Genomic DNA, 18,960 nt, shown 5'->3' on the forward strand with positions numbered 1-18,960 from the left:
AACCAATGTCATAGAACAACGTGTGTACTAACTGTGAGAAATTAATTTGTTCTGTAAACCTTCACCTAAAGTACAATAAAATAAAATTAAAAAGAAACAGGTTAGCTTTTGATGATCTATTTCAGGAGTCTTAATTCTACTTCTCAAATTATACTATGAGTGAATTGAAGGCAAGGAGCCAAATTTTAATTCTTCAGACATAAAGACCTCTTCAGTTCCATTAGCAGACTTAATTTAATGTCGTTACTTATTTAATAACAAAAAACACCAGATTATAAGATAAATATAGGCATATTGCAGAGATTTTGGAAGATACAGAAAAGTAAAGCAAAGCAAAAAAAAAAAAAATCCACTAACTGTTAATGATCACAATTAAAGTCTTTCATACTTATTCTTCTAATCTTTTTTTCTTTTCTCCACACACAGACATACATAGTTAAAGAAAGGTCATATTGCGCATGTAGTTTATTATCCTGTTTTTAAAGCCTTGTATCCCCTTTCTTTTCTTTTCTTTTTTTTAATAATTTTTATCGTGCTTTAAGTGAAAGTTTACAAATCAAGTCAGTCTCTCACACAAAAACCCATATACACCTTGCTACACACTCCCAATTACTCTCCCCCTAATGACACAGCCCGCTCTCTCCCTTCACTCTCTCTTTTCATGTCCTTTTCCCCAGCTTCTAACCCCCTGCACCCTCTCATCTCTCCTCCAGGCAGGAGACGCCAACATATTCTCAAGTGTCCGCCTGATCCAAGAAGCTCACTCCTCACCAGCATCCCTCTCCAACCCACTGTTCAGTCCAATCCATGTCTGAAGAGTTGGCTTCGGGAATGGTTCCTGTCCTGGGCCAACAGAAGGTCTGGGGGCCATGACCACCGTGGTCCTTCCAGTCTCAGTCAGACCATTAAGTCTGGTCTTATGAGAATTTGGGGTCTGCATCCCACTGCTCTCCTGCTCCCTCAGGGGTTCTCTGTTGTGTTCCCTGTCAGGGCAGTCATCGGTTGTAGCCGGACACCATCTAGTTCTTCTTGTCTCAGGATGATGTAGACTCTGGTTCATGTGGTCCTTTCTGTCTCTTGGGCTCGTGATCACCTTGTGTCCTTGGTGTTCTTCATTCTCCTTTGATCCAGGTGGGTTGAGACCAATTGATGCATCTTAGATGGCTGCTTGCTAGCGTTTAAGATCCCAGACGCCACTCTTCAAAGTGGGATGTAGAATGGTTTCTTAATAGACATTATTATGCCAATTGACTTAGATGTCCCCTGAAACCATGGTCCCCAGACCCCTGCCCCTGCTATGCTGGCCTTCAAAGCATTCAGTTTATTCAGGACACTTCTTTGCTTTTTGTTTAGTCCAATTGTGCTGACCTCCCCTGTACTGTGTGCTGTCTTTCCCTTCACCTGAAGTAGTTCTTATCTACTATCCAATTAGTGAATACCCCTCTGCACCCTCCCTCCCCCTATCGTAACCACAAAAGAATGTTTTCTTCTCAGCTTAAACTATTTCTCAAGTTTTATAATAGTGGTCTTATAAAACATTTGTCCTTTCACAACTGACTAATTTCACTCAGCATAATGCCTTTCAGGTTCCTCCGTGTTATGAAATGTTTCACAGATTCCTCACTGTTCTTTATCGATGCATAGTATTCCATTGTGTGAATATACCATGATTTATTTATCCTTTCATCCGTTGACGGGCACCTTGGTTGCTTCCATGGTTTTGCTATTGTAAACAGTGCTGCAATAAACATGGGTGCGCATATATCTGTTAGTGTAAAGGCTCTTATTTCTCTAGGATATATTCCAAGGAGTGGGATTGCTGGATCGTATGGTAGTTCTATTTCTAGCCTTTTAAGGAAGCACCAAATGGATCCCCAAAGTGGTTGTACCACTTGACATTCCCACCAGCAGTGTATAAGTGTTCCAATCTCTCCACAGCCTCTCCAACATTTATTCTTTTGTGTTTTTTGGATTAATGCCAGCCTTGTTGGGGTGAGATGAAATCTCATTGTAGTTTTCATCTGCATTTCTCTAATGACTAATGATCGTGAACATTTCCTCATATATCTGTTAGCTACCTGAATGTCTTCTTCAGTGAAGTGTCTATGCATATCTTTTGCCCATTTTTTAATTGGGTTACTTGTCTTTTTGCAGTTGAGTTTTTGCAGTATCATGTAGATTTTAGAGATCAGGCACTAACCAGAAATGTCATAGCTAAAAACTTTTTCCCAGTCTGTAGGTAGTCTTTTTACTCTTTTGGTGAAGTCTTTGGATGAGCATAAGTGTTTGATTTTTAGGAGCTCCCAGTTATCTAGTTTTTCTTCTACGTTCTTTATAATGTTTTCTATACTATTTATTCCATGTATTAGGGCTCCTAACGTTGTCCCTATTTTTTCTTCCATGATCTTTATCGTTTTAGATTTTATACTTAGGTCTTTGATCCATTTTGAGTTAGTTTTTGTGCATGGAGTGAGGCATGGGTCTTGTTTCACTTTTTTGCAGATAGATATCCAGTTATGCCAGCACCATTTGTTAAAAAGACTGTCTTTCCCCCATTTAACTGTTTTGGAGCCTTTGTCAAATATCAACTGCTCATATGTGGAAGGATTTATGTCTGAATTCTCAATTCTGTTCCATTGGTCCATGTATCTGTTGTTGTACCAGTACCAGGCTGTTTTGACTACTGTGATGGTATAATAGGTTCTAAAATCAGGTAAAGTAAGGCCTCCCACTTTGTTCTTCTTTTTCAGTAATGCCTTATTTATCCGGGGCCTCTTTCCCTTCCGTATGAAATTGGTGATTTGTTTCTCCATCTCATGGCAGAGGGTTTGGTTTTTTGGTTTTCTCATTGAAGAATGTCATTGGGATTTGGATTGGAATTGCATTAAATGTAGAGGTTGCTTTTGGTAAAGTAGACATTTTTATAATGTTAAGTCTTCCTATCCATAAGCAAAGTATGCTTTTCCACTTATTTAAGTCTCTTTTGGTTTCAGTTATAGGATAATAGCCATACACCTACAAGGAAGACCAGTTAATACAACTATTATTCAAATTTATACACAAATCACTACGGCCAAAGATGAAGAAATTGAAGATTTTTACCAACTTCTGCAGTCTGAAATTGATCAAACATGCAATCAAGATGAATTGATAATTACTGGTGATTGGAATGTAAAAGTTGGAAACAAAGAAGGATCAGTAGTAGGAAAATACAGCCTTGGTGAGAGAAATGAAGCCAGAGATCGAATGATAGAATTTTGCAAGACCAACGACTTCTTCACTGCAAATACTTTTTTCAACAACATAAATGGAGACTATACACATGGACCTTGCCAGGCAGAATATACAGGAATTGAATTGAATACATCTGCAGAAAGAGACTATGGAGAAACTTAAAATCATCAATCAAACAAGGCCAGGGGCTGACTGCAGAACAGACCACCAATTGCTCATACGCAAGTTGAAGGTGAAGCTGAAGAAAATTAAAACAAGTCTACAAGAGCCAAAGTATAACCTTGAGTATACTCCACCTAAGTTAAAGATATCTCAAGGATAGATTTGATGCATTGAACACCAATGACCAAAGACCAGACAAGTTGTGGATGAAATCAAGAAGAGCATACATGAAGAAAGCAAAAGGTTACTGAAAAGATAGGAAAGAAAGAAAAGACTGAAATGAATGTCAGAAGAGACTCTGAAACTTGATCTTGAAGACAGAGTAGCTCAAGCAAAAGGAAGAAATGATGAAGTAAAAGAGCTGAACAGAAGATTTCAAAGGGTTGCTTGAGAAGACAAAGTAATATGATGATATGTGCAAAGACCTGGAGTTAGAAAACCAAAAGTGAAGAACATGCTCAGCATTTCTCAAGCTGAAAGAACTGAAGAAAAAATTCAAGCCTTGAGTTGCAATAGAAGAATTCTACAAGGAAAATATTGAATGACACAGGAAGCATCAAAAAAAAAAAAAAGGAAGGAATATATATTCACTGTACCAGAAAGACCTGGTCAACATTCAACCTTTTCGGGAGGTAGCATATGATAAAGAACTGATGGTACTGAAGGAAGAAGTCCAAGCTGCACTGCAGGCATTGGTGAAAAACAAGGCTGTGGAAACTGACGGAATACCACTTGACATGTTTCAACAAGCAGATGCAGCACTGGGGGTGCTCACTCATCTATGCCAAGAAATTTGGAGGACAGCTGCCTGGAAAAGATCCACATTTGTGCCTATTCCAAAGAAAGGTGATCCAACAGAATACAGAAATTATCAGACAATATCATTAATATCACACACAAGTAAAAAAATCCTGAAAATCATTCAAAAGCAGTAGCCATACATTGACAAGAAACTGCCAGAAATTCAAGCTGGATTCAGAAGAGGACATGAAACAAGGGATATCATTGCTGATGTCAGATGGATCTTGTGTGAAAGCAGAGAATACCAGAAAGATTTTTACCTGCTTTTTATTGACTATGCAAAGGCATTCAACTGTGTGGATCATAACCAATTATGGATAACATTGCAAAGAATGGGAATTCCAGAATACATAACTGTGCTTATAAGGAACTTGTACATAGACTAAGAGGCAGTCATTTGAAGAGAACAAGGGGATACTGCGTGGTTTAAAGTCAGAAAAGGTGTGTATCACGGTTGTGTCCTTTTACCATACTTATTCAGTCTGTATGCTCAGCAAATAATCCAAGAAATTTGACTGTATAAAGAAGAACGGCTATCCAGATTGGAGGACTACTCATTAAGAAACTATGATATGCAGATGACACAACCTTGCTTGCTGAAAGTGAAGAGGATTTGAATCACTTACTGATGAAGATCAAAGACCACAGCCTTCGGTATAGATTACACCTCAACATAAAAAAAAAAAAAAAAAATCCTCTCAACTGGACCAATAAACAACATCATGACAAACAGAGAAAATAACTGAAGTTGTCAAGGATTTCATTTCACTTGAATCCACAATCAACGCCCATGGAAGCAGCAGTCAAGATACCAAACAAGGTATTGAATTGGGCAAATATGTTGCAAAAGACCTCTTTAAAATGTTAAAAAGCCAAGACGTCACTTTGAAGACTAAGGTGTTCCTGACTCAAGCCACGGTGAATTCAGTCACCTCATATGCGTTGAAAGCTGCATAATAAACAAGGAAGACTACAGAAGAATTGATGCCTTTGAATCAACGGTTGGCAAAAAGAATACTGAATATACGCTGGATTGCCAGAAGAATGAATAAATCTGTCTCGGAAGAAGTACAGCCAGAATGCTCATTACAAGCAAAAATGGTGAGAATTTGTCTTACATATTTTTGACAGGTTATCAGAGGGACCATTCCCTAGAGAAGGATGTAGTACTTAGTGTCTTGGTTATCTAGTGATGCCATAACAGAAATACCACACGTAGGTGGCTTTAACAAAGAGAAATTTATTCTCTCACAGTCTAGAAGGCTAGAAGTTCAAATTCAGGGTGCCCGCTTCAGGGAAAGGCTTTCTCTGTCAGCTCTGAGGGGAAGGTTGTTGTCATCAATCCTTCCCTGGTCTAGGAGCATCTCAGTGCAGGGACCCCGTGTACAAAGGACTCATTGCTCCTGATGCTTTTTTCTTAGTGGTAAGGAGATCCACCTAAATTTCTGCTGAATTCTCTCTTTTCTATGTCAAAAGAAATTAACTCAAAATACAACCTGATTTTGTAGATTGAGTCTTGCCTCATTAACATAACTGCCTCTATTCTAACACATAGGAAAATCACATCAGATGACAGAATTGTGAATAATCACACACTACTGGGAATCATGGCCTAGCCAAGTTGACACATATTTTTAGGATACATGATTCAATCCATAACACTTGGTAAAGTAGAGGGTCAGCAAAAAAGAGTATGACCCTCAACAAGATTGATTGACACAGTGGCTGCAGCAATGGGCTCAAACATAGCAATGCTTTTGAGGATGGCACAGGACCAGGCACTGTTTTGTTCTGTAGTACATAGGGTCGCTATGAGTCGGCACCAACTGGATGGCACCTAACAACAGCAACAACAACAACACGAGGGAGGAATTAATACATCTTAAATTCTAGAGGAAAAACTCTCCAGAAAAAAATCACTCTAAATTGACGCACTGTTTCTTTACAGGTAAAATAACTTCACAAAAGGCAAAGGATCTAATGGTCAGTTGGCTTTCATTCTCATGTTTCCCTATCTCTTACTCTTGTAGAGAGGCTCAGTAGCACCCAATCACCTAACATCATTACCCAGACAGCTGGGGGTTTAGGTAAAGGTGAACATGAGTGAAGAATAGAAGAGGCCAGGGGAGGAACCATCTGGCTCAGCATCTATTCTGTCCTACAATTCGTTCTGCTCTGACCTTGGTATTCCAGTAGCCCAGTAAATGGTCCTTCACAACGTTGCCATTTCCCCTTGGGCCCTTTTTACCTGAAGTCTAGTCCAACTTGTAACTTGGTGTCATGCCGAGTCAAACTAGTAACCTGAGTAACTATCCCTGAGCCTCGATATTTCCATTACCAGAACCCTATTATATACTTCTTAATGCCCTCCCGTAGCCAGCCCCCTCCTGCTTAGAAAGTTACCTGGGTCTTAGGGTCAGCATGGACACTTTCCCAATCAGTATCTGTAGTGTATATAAGCCCCTTTGGGCACCTAGATGCCCTCTTTCAACCACCATATCTAAAATCTTTTCTCTGTTCCCCAGACCTCTGCCTTGTTCTGTCCTATTTCCCTATTCTACTATCTACATAGAACTTAACACTATCTGAAATTTCTTATTTATTTTTCTGTGCCTCTCCTAATGAAACCTGGACGAATACATTAGATGTTATGGATCACATTTCAGCTTCTATGTCCCCACATTCCAATAATAATTTACCCTGAGACTTGTCGATATGTATGAAATATATCTTTCAATGTACCCTATGTGTCTGGTCATTTGAATTCCATTGAATATCAGTCATCAAAGTACAAATTCATTTTGTGAACATGACTTTAAGATGATAAATAAAGAACACAAGAACACATACGAACACACACCTGTCATTTTCTCGTACATATTCAATACTTATCAGTATGTTGCTTTGGATTTATGATACACGTGGTGTCCATATAAAACAGTATGACAAACATTCTCATAAGCATTCTATTGACTCCAGTGATAGTAAATGGAGGCACTTCATGTCAACATTATTAGCATAATCATGGAGGATAAATTAAAAAAATGGTAGATAAATTTTAATTTATATCTTAGTCAAGGTTAGTCTTCTACATACATTTTCCATATTGGCTTCAAGAAATAAGCTTACTCAGATTTTAAGAAATGCCAGCTTCATTGAAATGAAAACAATTTTCTTAAACCATAGGCAAAATCAGTGTTCTGTTAGGTTTTCAATTAATTATTAGTTTTCAGAATTGACTCGGTGGCAATGGGTTTGGGTTTTTCTTTTTTTTTTTTTGGTTTTGTGGTACTAGAAAGGATATCAATGGACTCAAGTGAATTAAAGAAAGGTGTATGGAAGCACAGCCGCAGTTGTAAGGGTGAATTATTTAATTTAAATGCAGTCAGGGATTAAAAATAAGTTAACAATGGACATGAGATACTCATTTTTTCAGTACATGCTTATCTTGTGCCATCAAGGCATTTGTAGCTAGTTAGCTTGCTCCATTGACTAAGCATCTCCCATCTCATTTACTTGAATAAAGATGTAGCAGAGGAACTTCAGCAAGCTGTAATGATTTTATAGCAACAGACAGGCAGAAAACATCTTAGATGGAAAATAACTTTAACCAAAAAACCTGTTGCCGTTGAGTTGATCCCGACTCACAGTGACCCTACAGGACAGAGTAGAACTGTTCCATAGGGTTTACAAGGAGTGGATGGTGGATTCAAACTGCCCACCTTTTTGTTGGCAGCCAGAACACTTAACCACTGTGCCATCAGAGCTCCACAAAGCAATATAACACCTACCAAAATGATTAGCGTAGTTGTTTTCTCAATTTAAAAAGAGGACCATTAAATTCTCAATTTACTTGAATGCTTTGACAAAGAATAGAGAACCAAATATCAAAAATTTAGTTTTGGATAGAAAAAAAGTCCCCCACCTTGTTTACTGTATTTTTTTTCCTACAATTTGCTTTTGTTTTAAGTCACTTTGCTTATTTTCTGATTAAATAAACATGCATATTTTTAAACTACGAAAAATATGTAGGAAGATATTATTCTTTCACTATTCGTTATAAGATGAATAGAAGTTACCCATATAATGTTGTTGTTAGGTGCTGGCAAGTCACTTCGAACTCATAGCGACCCTGTGTACTACAGAACTAAACATGTCCGTCCTGCGCCATCCTCACAATCGATGTTATACTTGAGTCCATTGTTGCAGCCACTGTTTTTATCCATTTGATAGTACTTAAGAACTTGTGTGATTAAAAAAAATTCAAAAAATATACAGTAAAACCAACAAGGATTTAGACACAATGTCTTTGAAAGAGTACTTTCAAAACTATTCTTCAGACAATGTTGTCGAGGATCTTCAAATACAAAGAAACATAACTAACAAACACAGAGTTTGGGGAATGTCTCTTCCAGAATCAACAGCACAATAATAAACTAACGATTCTAAATAACTTTCTCCACTAAACTTTTGTTCACTCTTGTCAGCCATTGTTTACTATTTCATAAGATAAAATGATTGTTGTTAAGAATTCTAGTGTATTTTACAAGCACATAAAGAAAAAAAGAAAATTGACAGACTTCTTTTTCCAAGTGGAGGAATACTATCATGAATAAATTCTCACAGATGTTAATCTCTTAGATCTATGACTCAAAGCCAGGAATATAAGTGATGACGGCATTGTTGCTGAACTTTACTAGGCTTTCAAAACAATAGAAACATTAGGACTTTAAAGAAGACATAATTTTAACTGAAATAGAAGACAGGCACTTGGCCTAGGCATATTGACTTTCTAAGTTGGCCACCAATTTTACCTAACAGCCTCCAACTCTAATTGCTTTTGCCTCCTTCAGATTCTCCCTCTTCTTCAACATGAGAATAAGAAGGTTTTTATCTGTGTCTTGAAGTTCCCTGGGTGGCTCAGTTTTGTACTTCACTACTAACCTAAAGGTTGGCAGTTTCAACCCACCCAGCAGTGTGGAAGAAAGAACTGGCAAACTGCTTTCATAAAGATTACAGCCAAGAAAACCCTATGGAGTAATCATAAGTTAGAATTGACTTGATGGCAACAGATTTAGTTTTTGGGTTTATCTGTGTTTTGAAATACACTGAAATAATCTAAGAAATTTTCACTTCTCAGAAGTCCTATCAAAAAGTTAAAATTTTCCATTTTCTGTGGCAAATGAAAGACTGGTAGATAAAAGTTCAAGTAGCAAGAGTTGTAGTCAATGATTCAAGGGATAGAACAGGAGTTCTTTGTATATGGAATCATTTGAGAAATTGCTAGAAAAAAAATCATTTTTATTGGTGTTACTCCAAAAGTTTCTTTAAATTTTCAAATTCCTATCTGCTTGTAAATAGCTGGAAAAACAAAAAATCTAGAATTCTCAAATTACAGCAACTTTTGGATACAACTATAAAAAAACACTAATGTTTATAAAAATAAATTATATGTTTAACTTTGTCTCAATAAATTATGCTTCAAAATTGAATATTTTAAGCAATGGGAAATAAATTTCAAACCTAATTTATTATGTAACAAATTTGTGTGTTTCTAAAATATTTGAGACTTCAAACCACTACAAATTATAAAGATAGTGAATGTATATATTTCAATTTGCTCTCAAAACTTTGGAAAAAATGTATATTTACATGTAAAGATTTGAATGCTGAAATATACGTGATCTCTGTATAAGAAATTGAACATATGCATGAGTTAGCCTCTAAAATTTAATTAGAAGTAAGATGGAAAAATATTGCTCATCCCTGTAAAGATTTCAGAACTATGGGAGAAAAAGCAAAAAACCTCTTTAGATAGTTTATATGAACCATATTTTCATCTTTTTTAAATGCCTCTTTGCAGCTAATTTCCAAATGGTATTTTTTTTTTTTAAGTCATACTTCATTCAAAAACAAAACAGGGACAACTTATTAGCTAAGTAGTGGACCAGCCTCAGAGTGCTCATTTTGAATTCATCCTTGCATAGGGTTATACACTTCTACCTTTGACAGAACTTTAGAGTTGCTTAAGCAAGTCAAATCTTTTTAAACTAAAGTTAAATTCTCAAACACCCAGGATCTGTTCAAAAAAATCAAGGTAAAAGAGTAAGAGGATATTTTTGAGTGAATGAGGTGGAAAGAAGCAACAATCTTGTACATGCCAAAAGGAACCCAAAGGAAAACTACATGTGGTCAGCCTCCAGCCCAAGGAGTAGTAATTAAGCAAACGGATATCCAGAAACATTGATTAGCAACCTAATACAGCCACTGTATTAGAATGAGTGCTGGGACCCTGGTTTGGATCAGCAGACCTGGTTGAGAGATATAATCCTATCACCACCGATTCCTGCGTTCTTAGGCAGCTCAGTGACCTATTCAGTGGCACAGATTCTTTTCTTATAAATTGGGGAAAATGGCACCTACATCATAGAATAAAATTTTTTATAGAACAATCTTCATAAAAGTTTGCAAACTATGTAATGATATAGGCAATGTGCCTATAAGTTGTAAACCACTATACACATTATTTTATTACTGTAGATATAAAAAGATAGAATTCCTTACCAAGGACGAATTCCAACTGTGGTTCATCTGGAGTCTTCTGAATGCCTATAAATAATAGATGTAAATTCAGATAAAAAAATATTTAATCAATGTCCAGAATAATTCAATATATAGCACTATGTTTCATCCTGACCAGAAGTAATAAATATATTATTTGGCAGAACAAATAAACTTGGTAAATCAGGCTTGTAAGCAGTCAGCTCTGAAGACAGGGTATAATATTTATAGCAGAGCTCCATGTGACTACAGTTTTGATCGGTCTATTTAGTTCCATAGTCATAAAGGAAATCAGAATATTATTTTTGTATGCCATGATGAATATGATAAAGCATTTTTCTACTGTGTCAGTTTCTTTTGCAGTTAATGGTCACAATTATTAAAGGGGTGTTACGGTGGGCATTATGGTAGTGGTTATTCTGCCAACTTACTGATAGCTCCAACTTGCATTCCGTTAAATGTTTCCATTCCTTTAGTCAACGATTTTTTTTTTTTTTTAAATCTTAACTACATGAATTAAGAAGACGTGGAAGGAAACTGAGTCTGAGAATAAAGGTAAGGAAATGGGAACATCTAACAGAAAGAGTCCCCAGACTGTGCAAACAGTATGCTCGGCTGTTAATCAAAAAGTTAAAGGTTAGAGTACACCCAGAGGCATCTCAGGAGAAAGGCCTGATGGTCTACTTTCAAAAAATCAGCCACTGAAAACTCTGTGGAGGACAGTTCTACTCTGACACACATGGGGTTGCTGTGAGTCAGAGCTGACTCTGGCAACTGGTTAATGGGCAGAAGGCAGAAAGGTCAAACTGAGGCAAGAAATAATGTGGTGGGCAATTCTGAAGACCACACCCAAACGAGTGAACGAGGCCTGCATCTATGGGTGGGATACTGTTTGTTACAATGCACCCAGTCAAAGAAGCAAAACTAAAATTTATGAAAGAGTAAATCATTCGACAATAAATGTAAGAGTATTCTAAAACTTCTTTTCTTGTTGATTCTTTTTGTGGGTGCCTTCAACAGGTACTATTTAAATTTATCTAGCTTTTAATCATTAATACATTGTTTGAACCACCTCTTTGTGTAAAAATTATCTTTTTTTTTTTATTTTACAGAGTTAACACTTTTTTTTTTTGCACATAACACCCTCCACCCCCTCCTCCCTTTGCTGACATTTAATAATGCTGTCGTTAACAATTTTAGACTTTTCAAGAGAGGTTAGAGTGACATTCATTAGGTAGGTTTCTGGGAACTTCAAGTAGTCTCGATTTTTAAAAAGGTTATTAACAATTAACTCTGCTGTAAGCTCCAACAACCAAATTTCTCAAAACTACTTCCAACCAATACCGTCCTCTAAAGATTAGTTTGCTAAGGTAAATTAAATGAGAAGGTTAGGCATAGGTTTGCAAATGTTAAATAAATGGGCAACAGAAATCTTCTGAAAAGAAACAAAAAAGACACAATTCATGCTAAACAATAAAACCCCAATGTTACAATTTAAGCAGGAGAGAAAACATACAATATTTCCAATGACTTTACTTACTTGAGTAGCACACACACACACACACACACAAAACCAAGTTTAAAGCTGAAATGCACATCTTGACCAAATCTCCAAGCTTACTTTGTTTATGTGACAGAGAGCTCTCTGGTATGGCAGAACAGTCTAGGTTTTTCTGAAGTAACCATATTCCCTGATGCTTTCAACTTAAATGTCTTTCAGTTTTAAAAATAAAATACACAATTATAATAAATAATCCCACAAAAGATTATATAAATGCCAACTAGGGTGGACTTAAAATGTATTTATTAATGCCTTAATGCATATTCAAGGACTTTGAATCTACTATTTGATATTTAACCACTTGATGGACAATCGTCTATCTCACCTAAGATACAAGATGAGAGGCCTATCACAGATATCCACAATCAAAATAAATAGTGCAAAGGGAAAACAGTTCTGTTGGTTAACTTCATCCCATTTGTGAGACTACACGTACATGTGTGTCTTCAGAGAGCTACTGGAAGGGACACGTAATATACTTACTTGTGAACTGGAAGTCCCCAGTATCATTTGCCTGGGCTGTGGGAAGAAAGTGTTGGCCTTCTTCTGATGTTCCTTCCTCTTTGATTTCCATGATCAACCTTCACAGTTTAACTTGCCAAATTTTGTTGTCGAAATGTCACTGTCAATGTTTCCTGGTTTAGCGTAGATTTATCTTCACACTAAAGACCTGATCTCCCGCTCTGAAATTCTGCCCTTAGGAAACATCAACAGTGAAAATCTCAGTTAACTTCAGAGTTTAGTATAGAGCTAAAAATTACAATTACCTTCATTTGAGCTTTCTTCATGACCACCCCACTCATAAGTCCTGGACCAATCCACCCAGCCAATGTACCATGAACTCCGGGTTAAATAGGTATTCCCTACTCAATTATTATATAGCCATATGAGGGAAATTCAGATTCTAAAAGGTATATTTTTTCTCTTCTACTTCATTTTGTAAGATAGCTGATGGCATTAAGTTAGGGGCTGCTAACTTAATATGTACCTAATTTAGCAGCAAGAGCAGAGAGCACCTGGTCAAAGAATTAGCATGTTTTGCCAAGGTGGATATTACTATGATTTTTTCCATTAGAACTGCCTTTTTGTGCTCATTTCTCCATCCACCCTTGATAGAACATTATTCACAAGCACATAAAAATAATTTGGCATGACATTCTTCTTCCAAGATGAGCCAACAGGTTGTACAAGGGAGTTTCCAACCTCATTATTACCCATGGAGTCTCTTGCTACTCTGTCTGATAAAAATTTAATTGTTTAATGATCGGGATATATGGTGAAAAGAATGAATAATAATTCCAAAAAGCTCAAGGGGAAATGCAACTAACAGCAAATTGATAAAAATTAGCATGGGGAAAGAAAGCGTCTCTAAGAATTTAATACCCTGTTATAGAGATAGTCTCAAATAGTTACAAACTCATTTTGATATTTAGTATAATATACATGGCCAAGAATGAATTCACCCCAAATGAATCAGGAAAAAAAAAAAAAATCAATGTTATTCTAAATCAAGTTACCAGCTGAATTAAAATGTATAAAAATCTTTAAATGCCTACCCAATGCTGTTTAATAAGATAGCAGCAATTAAGTTTGGCTTGGAATACTGATATGGTCTTGGTCTTCACAAATCAACAGCCTCCTTTGTTGTCTTTAACAAAGCTGCTTTATTTATAGTTCTACGTAGCTTTTAAAGATCATCTTGAAAATTTTAAATCCAGAAAGCATCTTGAATCTTTAGAAATACTACAATAAATTTGCAGATAAATACATATTGGCTTCTAAAAATACAGCCAAGAATATTTTCTGGGGTACAGTGTCACTGCATGATCAATTAGATCAAAGCCATCAATTTGGAAATCATGCTTTGAAGTAAGATAATGCTTCCTAACTTACTTTTTTACTATTAAACTGAGATGTCTTTTCTGATAAGGGTAGAACACAGATTCGCTGCACCACCCTCTCTGAAGAACTTATGACAAATCCTAATAGCATGTTAATACCTGTAGCAGACTGCCATGCATATGCAAAGGCTTTGTTAACTTCATTACATTTCTTGACCAAAGATTCAACCCCTAATCCTGACCAGCCATTTTATTAATCCTGTTCTTGAAAAGGGGACCTAAATAAAGCAGGATGGATGAATAAAAACTCTGCACATTAATTGTGAATAATTAATGAACTTAATGTCAAATCTGTGTGTAGGTGTGTGGGTACCTGTGTAATTTAAGGGAAGGGAAGAATTGAAGTAAAATGCCTACAAAAACTCATTAACATACCATATTTTTACACAAATAACACACGCCTTCTATATTTGTTTGGCTCTTTCCCCCCAGAGGTATTTTTGTAAGCACTACTATGCCAATTTTTTCACATGTTAGTGTTAAAAAAAAAAAAAAAAAACTAGCATAGGGCACCTATGAAATACGTCACAGGGGGAAGGAGTGATTGGCAAACAAACTTACAGGGCAAGCATTATTTGCGTAAAAATACTGTAGCCCCACTTTTAGAATACCGCCAATTTAATATTAGTTCATTAACTGAAAATAACTTCAATTTTAGAGAAAATTGAACCAAATACATACAACAAGTATTACGCAACAACCTCTTGTGATTTTTTAAAATTTTCATTCGACCTTTGTTGCACTTGAGAACAAATTTCCTATTTGACATTTGCTACCAAAGCACATACTTAAGAAGGAATCAGGTACATTGTCAACAAATCTCTAGAAAACCACTGCATTTCTAGCTGTAAATATAGCATTTATCTATGGTTATGGTTAGGTACAACAGTTCCTTTTTGTGTCTGGAAATTTTTTGGTTTGGCAATCATGCACTAAAATAGATTGTGGTTTTTGCATACTACAGACATATTTGAAAGAGATAGCTTATAAGCATGGTTGCTACCCATATCAGTTCTCATATCATTTGTCTCACTTAGAAGAGTTACAAATCAAACGGTCATAATATTCAGCAAATACACTTGGTTCTCTTCTTCTTCCCTGAGAAACAGAGACGATTTGTAAATATATTCAATTATTTCTTACTGACGACTGTAATAACAGTTATTTGTTAATATTTTTTCACTTCCCACCAAAACAGACAACATAAAATCACACAGGAAGATTACGGCTAATTAAGAAGACAAGACTAACATACATGGAAAATTAGAAACATGGGATGATAAAGGGACAAAATGTTGTGGGGTCAACCTTAGAAGCCTGCAGTACAATGCTGGCTACTCAAAAGTGATACGCAAACTAAATAGCATCTTGATGCCAAGTGCTCCTGTGGTGAATAGTGGGTAGAGGACATGATGTTAAGAAGAATGCCTTTAGCTGTAATTGTGTTTTATTATAGCATACTTCTGATACAGTGTCAAATAATATAGCTTCCATATGTTATGGACTGAATTGTATCCCCCAAAATTATATGCTGTAAATTCTAACCCCTATACTTGTGGAAGCAGCCCTATGGTGAAGTGGATAAGCACTTGACTGCTAATTGAAAGGTCAGTGGTTCAAACCAGCCACTCCGAAAGAGAAAGATGTGGCAGTCCATTCCCATAAAGATTACAGCCTCAGAAACCCCATGGGGAAGTTCTACTCTGTCCAACAGGGTCTCTATGGTCACTCTGAGTCAGAACTGACTCAGTGGCAATGGGTTTGGGTTTTTTTTTATTTTTATACTTGTAGATATATGGGGAACTGGTGGCACAGTGGTTAGGCATTTGACTGCTAACCAAGAGGCTGGCAGTTGGAATCTACCAGCCACTCCTTGGAAACCCTATGGGGTGGTTATACTCTGTCCTATAGGGTCACTATAAGTCAGAATCAACTTGATGGCAATGAGTTGGAATCCACTTGATGGCAATGAGTTGTTTTTTTTTTTTTTTTTGTATACTTCTGGATGTAACCCCACTTGGGAATAGGCTTTCCTTTGTTACATTAGTAAGGCCATCTCAGTGTAGGGTGTGCCTTGAACCAATAACTTTTGAGATACAAAAAGAGCAGGTTCGGTGTGGAAACAAGAAGCACAGAAAGGGGAAACAGATGCCATGCCACAGGTAGATCACCAAGGAACCAAGGAGTAGAAGCCAACAAGAGACAAGGATCTTCCCCCAGAATCGACAGAGAAAATAAATTTGCTTGTTAAATAAAGCCAACCACTTGTAGTATTTCTGTTATAGTAGCACTGGATAACTCAGATTCAACACAAATTGGAGATTCAAAAAAATGAATAAATAAACAAAACAAAGATATAAGAAATAAGAAAGGTAGAGGAATTATAATAAAAAAGAGAGAGATGAAAGAAGGAAAAAGAGGAGTCAGGTCGCCTATTTTCGCGATCACGTATAAAGTTCTAAAGAGGGCAACAGTTTTGCAAATATTAAAAAAATGCATCCTAATTATTTAAAATCATTTTTCCCTCACAACCATCTATATAGAGACTCAGCCTTATATTTATCACTCCAGGGTAGGAAACAGCAAAACAATTAGGTTTGAGAAGCAGGATCTGTTAAATTCTTTACATCTTATTTAATATATTGAGGGCTACACCTGGTTGACCAAATTTTAGAAATTGTACGTAGTGGGTTGAAGATATTTCTGGCACCCATGAAGCTGGAAATAGAAGAAAGTAGAAAAAGAGGGATAGAAACCAGTGAGGCCAGGGGTCAAGGGTTACAGAGCTGTGCTCCTAGCTAGGATTTCAAATGCTCAAAAGGAGGAGAAGTTCAACAGTAGATGGCAGGCGGACGTCCTGTGTCCCCATTGTAAACCTGGGAGGAGGCCACCTTTCTAGTTGCCCTTGCCCCAAAATGGGGCTTTCTCCTAAAATAAAAGAGGATCCACACACCAGGGCAAAGTGATAAGGCCTCCATCTAAGCCCAGGATTTCCCTCTGCTCCTCTCTGTCATGGATGGGACTAAGAAGAGCCTACACGCCCTCAGTGTGGAATAAGAAGAGAGCTGAGCTCATAGCTAGGAGGTTAGACTTGAGTTGCCTGAAAAAAGAGATATGGTGGCCCTGGAGCAGAGGGTGTGATATTAGCTTCCCAAGCCAATGGGCAGATGGAAGACATGCACAAAACTCAGCAGATTTTCTCTGCCATCAAGAATCAAATAGAAGAGCCAGAGCCAAGATGGAGGAATAGACAGACACTTCCGCCGAGCCCTCTTTACAACAAAGACGGGAAAAAAACAAGCAAAATGAGTATATTTTTGACAAGCTGGGAGCCCTGAGCACCAAAGGCAAGCTTAGACAACAAACTGAGGGGCAGGGGGAGAAGAGACCATTCAGAAGTGGAGAGGAGTTACCAGACCCAAATCATGGGGAGCCCTCAGGCACCATTCCCGGAGCAGAGGTGGTACGCTGGTACTAGCATTTGGCTGCAGTTTCCTCAGGGTGGAGCAGCCAGACACACAGCTTGCTCACACCTCTGGAACCTGAGGAGAACGGCGCTTTTGGCAAAAGCTAAGTTCTTTCATATATTTTACCATGCCACCCCACCATCACCAAGCCACCTTCAGGGGCTGAATCCCTGGGCATGCAATAGACACTATTAAGCACCTAGAGCCATCCTCCCAGCCTTGGGGAAGGAAAAAAATTATAACTGGGGGGAAAAGATAATTTGCTAGCTCCATTAACCAGGGGAGCTCAGGAAAGAAGCGACTCCTGTCCAGCCATAAACTGTCCATGGATCTTGAGCAACTTTCCCCTCTGCATGGACCTGTGTGGGCCTGTTTCGGGAGAATAGGCCCTTGCTGGCAAACTCCAACCATTTCAGCTGTGTGGTGGAGAGGTGGGTGTTTGACGTTTGACATTGCTTTGCCTATTAAACAAGGTCCTCACCTACCCACATCAGGGACCTAAGGACTGGTAGCTCCACTCAGAACACAAAGCTACCCACGACAGGGGTCCAAAGATAACTGGTACCTCCCAGTGCTTACAACCAAAAACTTTGGGTACCCATGGACCCTCTGCAGAACCCACCCACCAGCACGATCTAGGGAACAGAGATGCATTTTCCTCAGAGACACTTGGAGGTTGGTTTTCAGCCCCATGCTTTGTTCAGAGCCTGACCCCCTGCTGTAATCAAATGCCGGTATATACACCAATCACCCCTGCCCCTCTAAGACTGTGGGACAGAGCCTGTACCACACACTTGATGATCAGCTACCCGGAAACCTGAGCTGAATTCATACAAGAAAACTAAGTGGACTCCTAGACTGATATACCTGATAACAGCTCTAGCCAGCTGGGGACAGGACATCAGAGCTCCAAAGATGAAAATAATCAAGCTAGCTCACTCAAGCAACCCATAGGGGTATACCAAAACAAAAAAAAAGCAAGTAGCCACAACACAGTAAGCAAGCATAAACTAATACAATTAACTTATAGATGGCTTGGAGACAACAGTCAATATCAAGTCACATAAAGAAACAGACCATGATCACCTCAACAGGCTCTCAAAACAAAGAATCCAGGGATCTTCTAGATGAAAGTGCATTCCTGGAATTACCAGATGCAGAATATAGAAGTTTAATATACAGAACCCTTCAAGACATCAGGAAGGAAATGAGGCAATTCACAGAACAAACCAAGGAACACACAGATAAAGCAACTGAGGAAACTAGAAAGATT

The 18,960-nt window shown here is 37.6% G+C and overlaps 1 protein-coding gene across 13 annotated transcripts in view; it reads right to left on the reverse strand.

Annotated features, from left to right (window-relative positions):
- The window catches only part of INPP4B (inositol polyphosphate-4-phosphatase type II B), a 971,994-nt gene that overhangs the window by 451,673 nt on the left and 501,361 nt on the right, over nucleotides 1-18,960 (reverse strand). For 10 of the 13 annotated variants that reach the window (XR_010317444.1, XM_064267532.1, XM_064267539.1 and 7 more), the window contains 2 exons: nucleotides 12,803-13,015; nucleotides 10,762-10,806 (listed from right to left, as the gene is read on the reverse strand). Coding sequence is in view for 12 of the 13 variants with exons in the window: in XM_064267532.1 (XP_064123602.1) it covers nucleotides 10,762-10,806; nucleotides 12,803-12,893 (136 nt within the window). In the remaining variant the exon portion in view is untranslated. The remainder of the gene's footprint in view (nucleotides 1-10,761; nucleotides 10,807-12,802; nucleotides 13,016-18,960) is intronic. The other 3 variants (XM_064267536.1, XM_064267535.1, XM_064267538.1) reach the window with 1 other exon arrangement.

The sequence above is a fragment of the Loxodonta africana genome, chromosome 13 (genome assembly GCF_030014295.1).
Source record: "Loxodonta africana isolate mLoxAfr1 chromosome 13, mLoxAfr1.hap2, whole genome shotgun sequence".
NCBI classification, from domain to species: domain Eukaryota; kingdom Metazoa; phylum Chordata; class Mammalia; order Proboscidea; family Elephantidae; genus Loxodonta; species Loxodonta africana.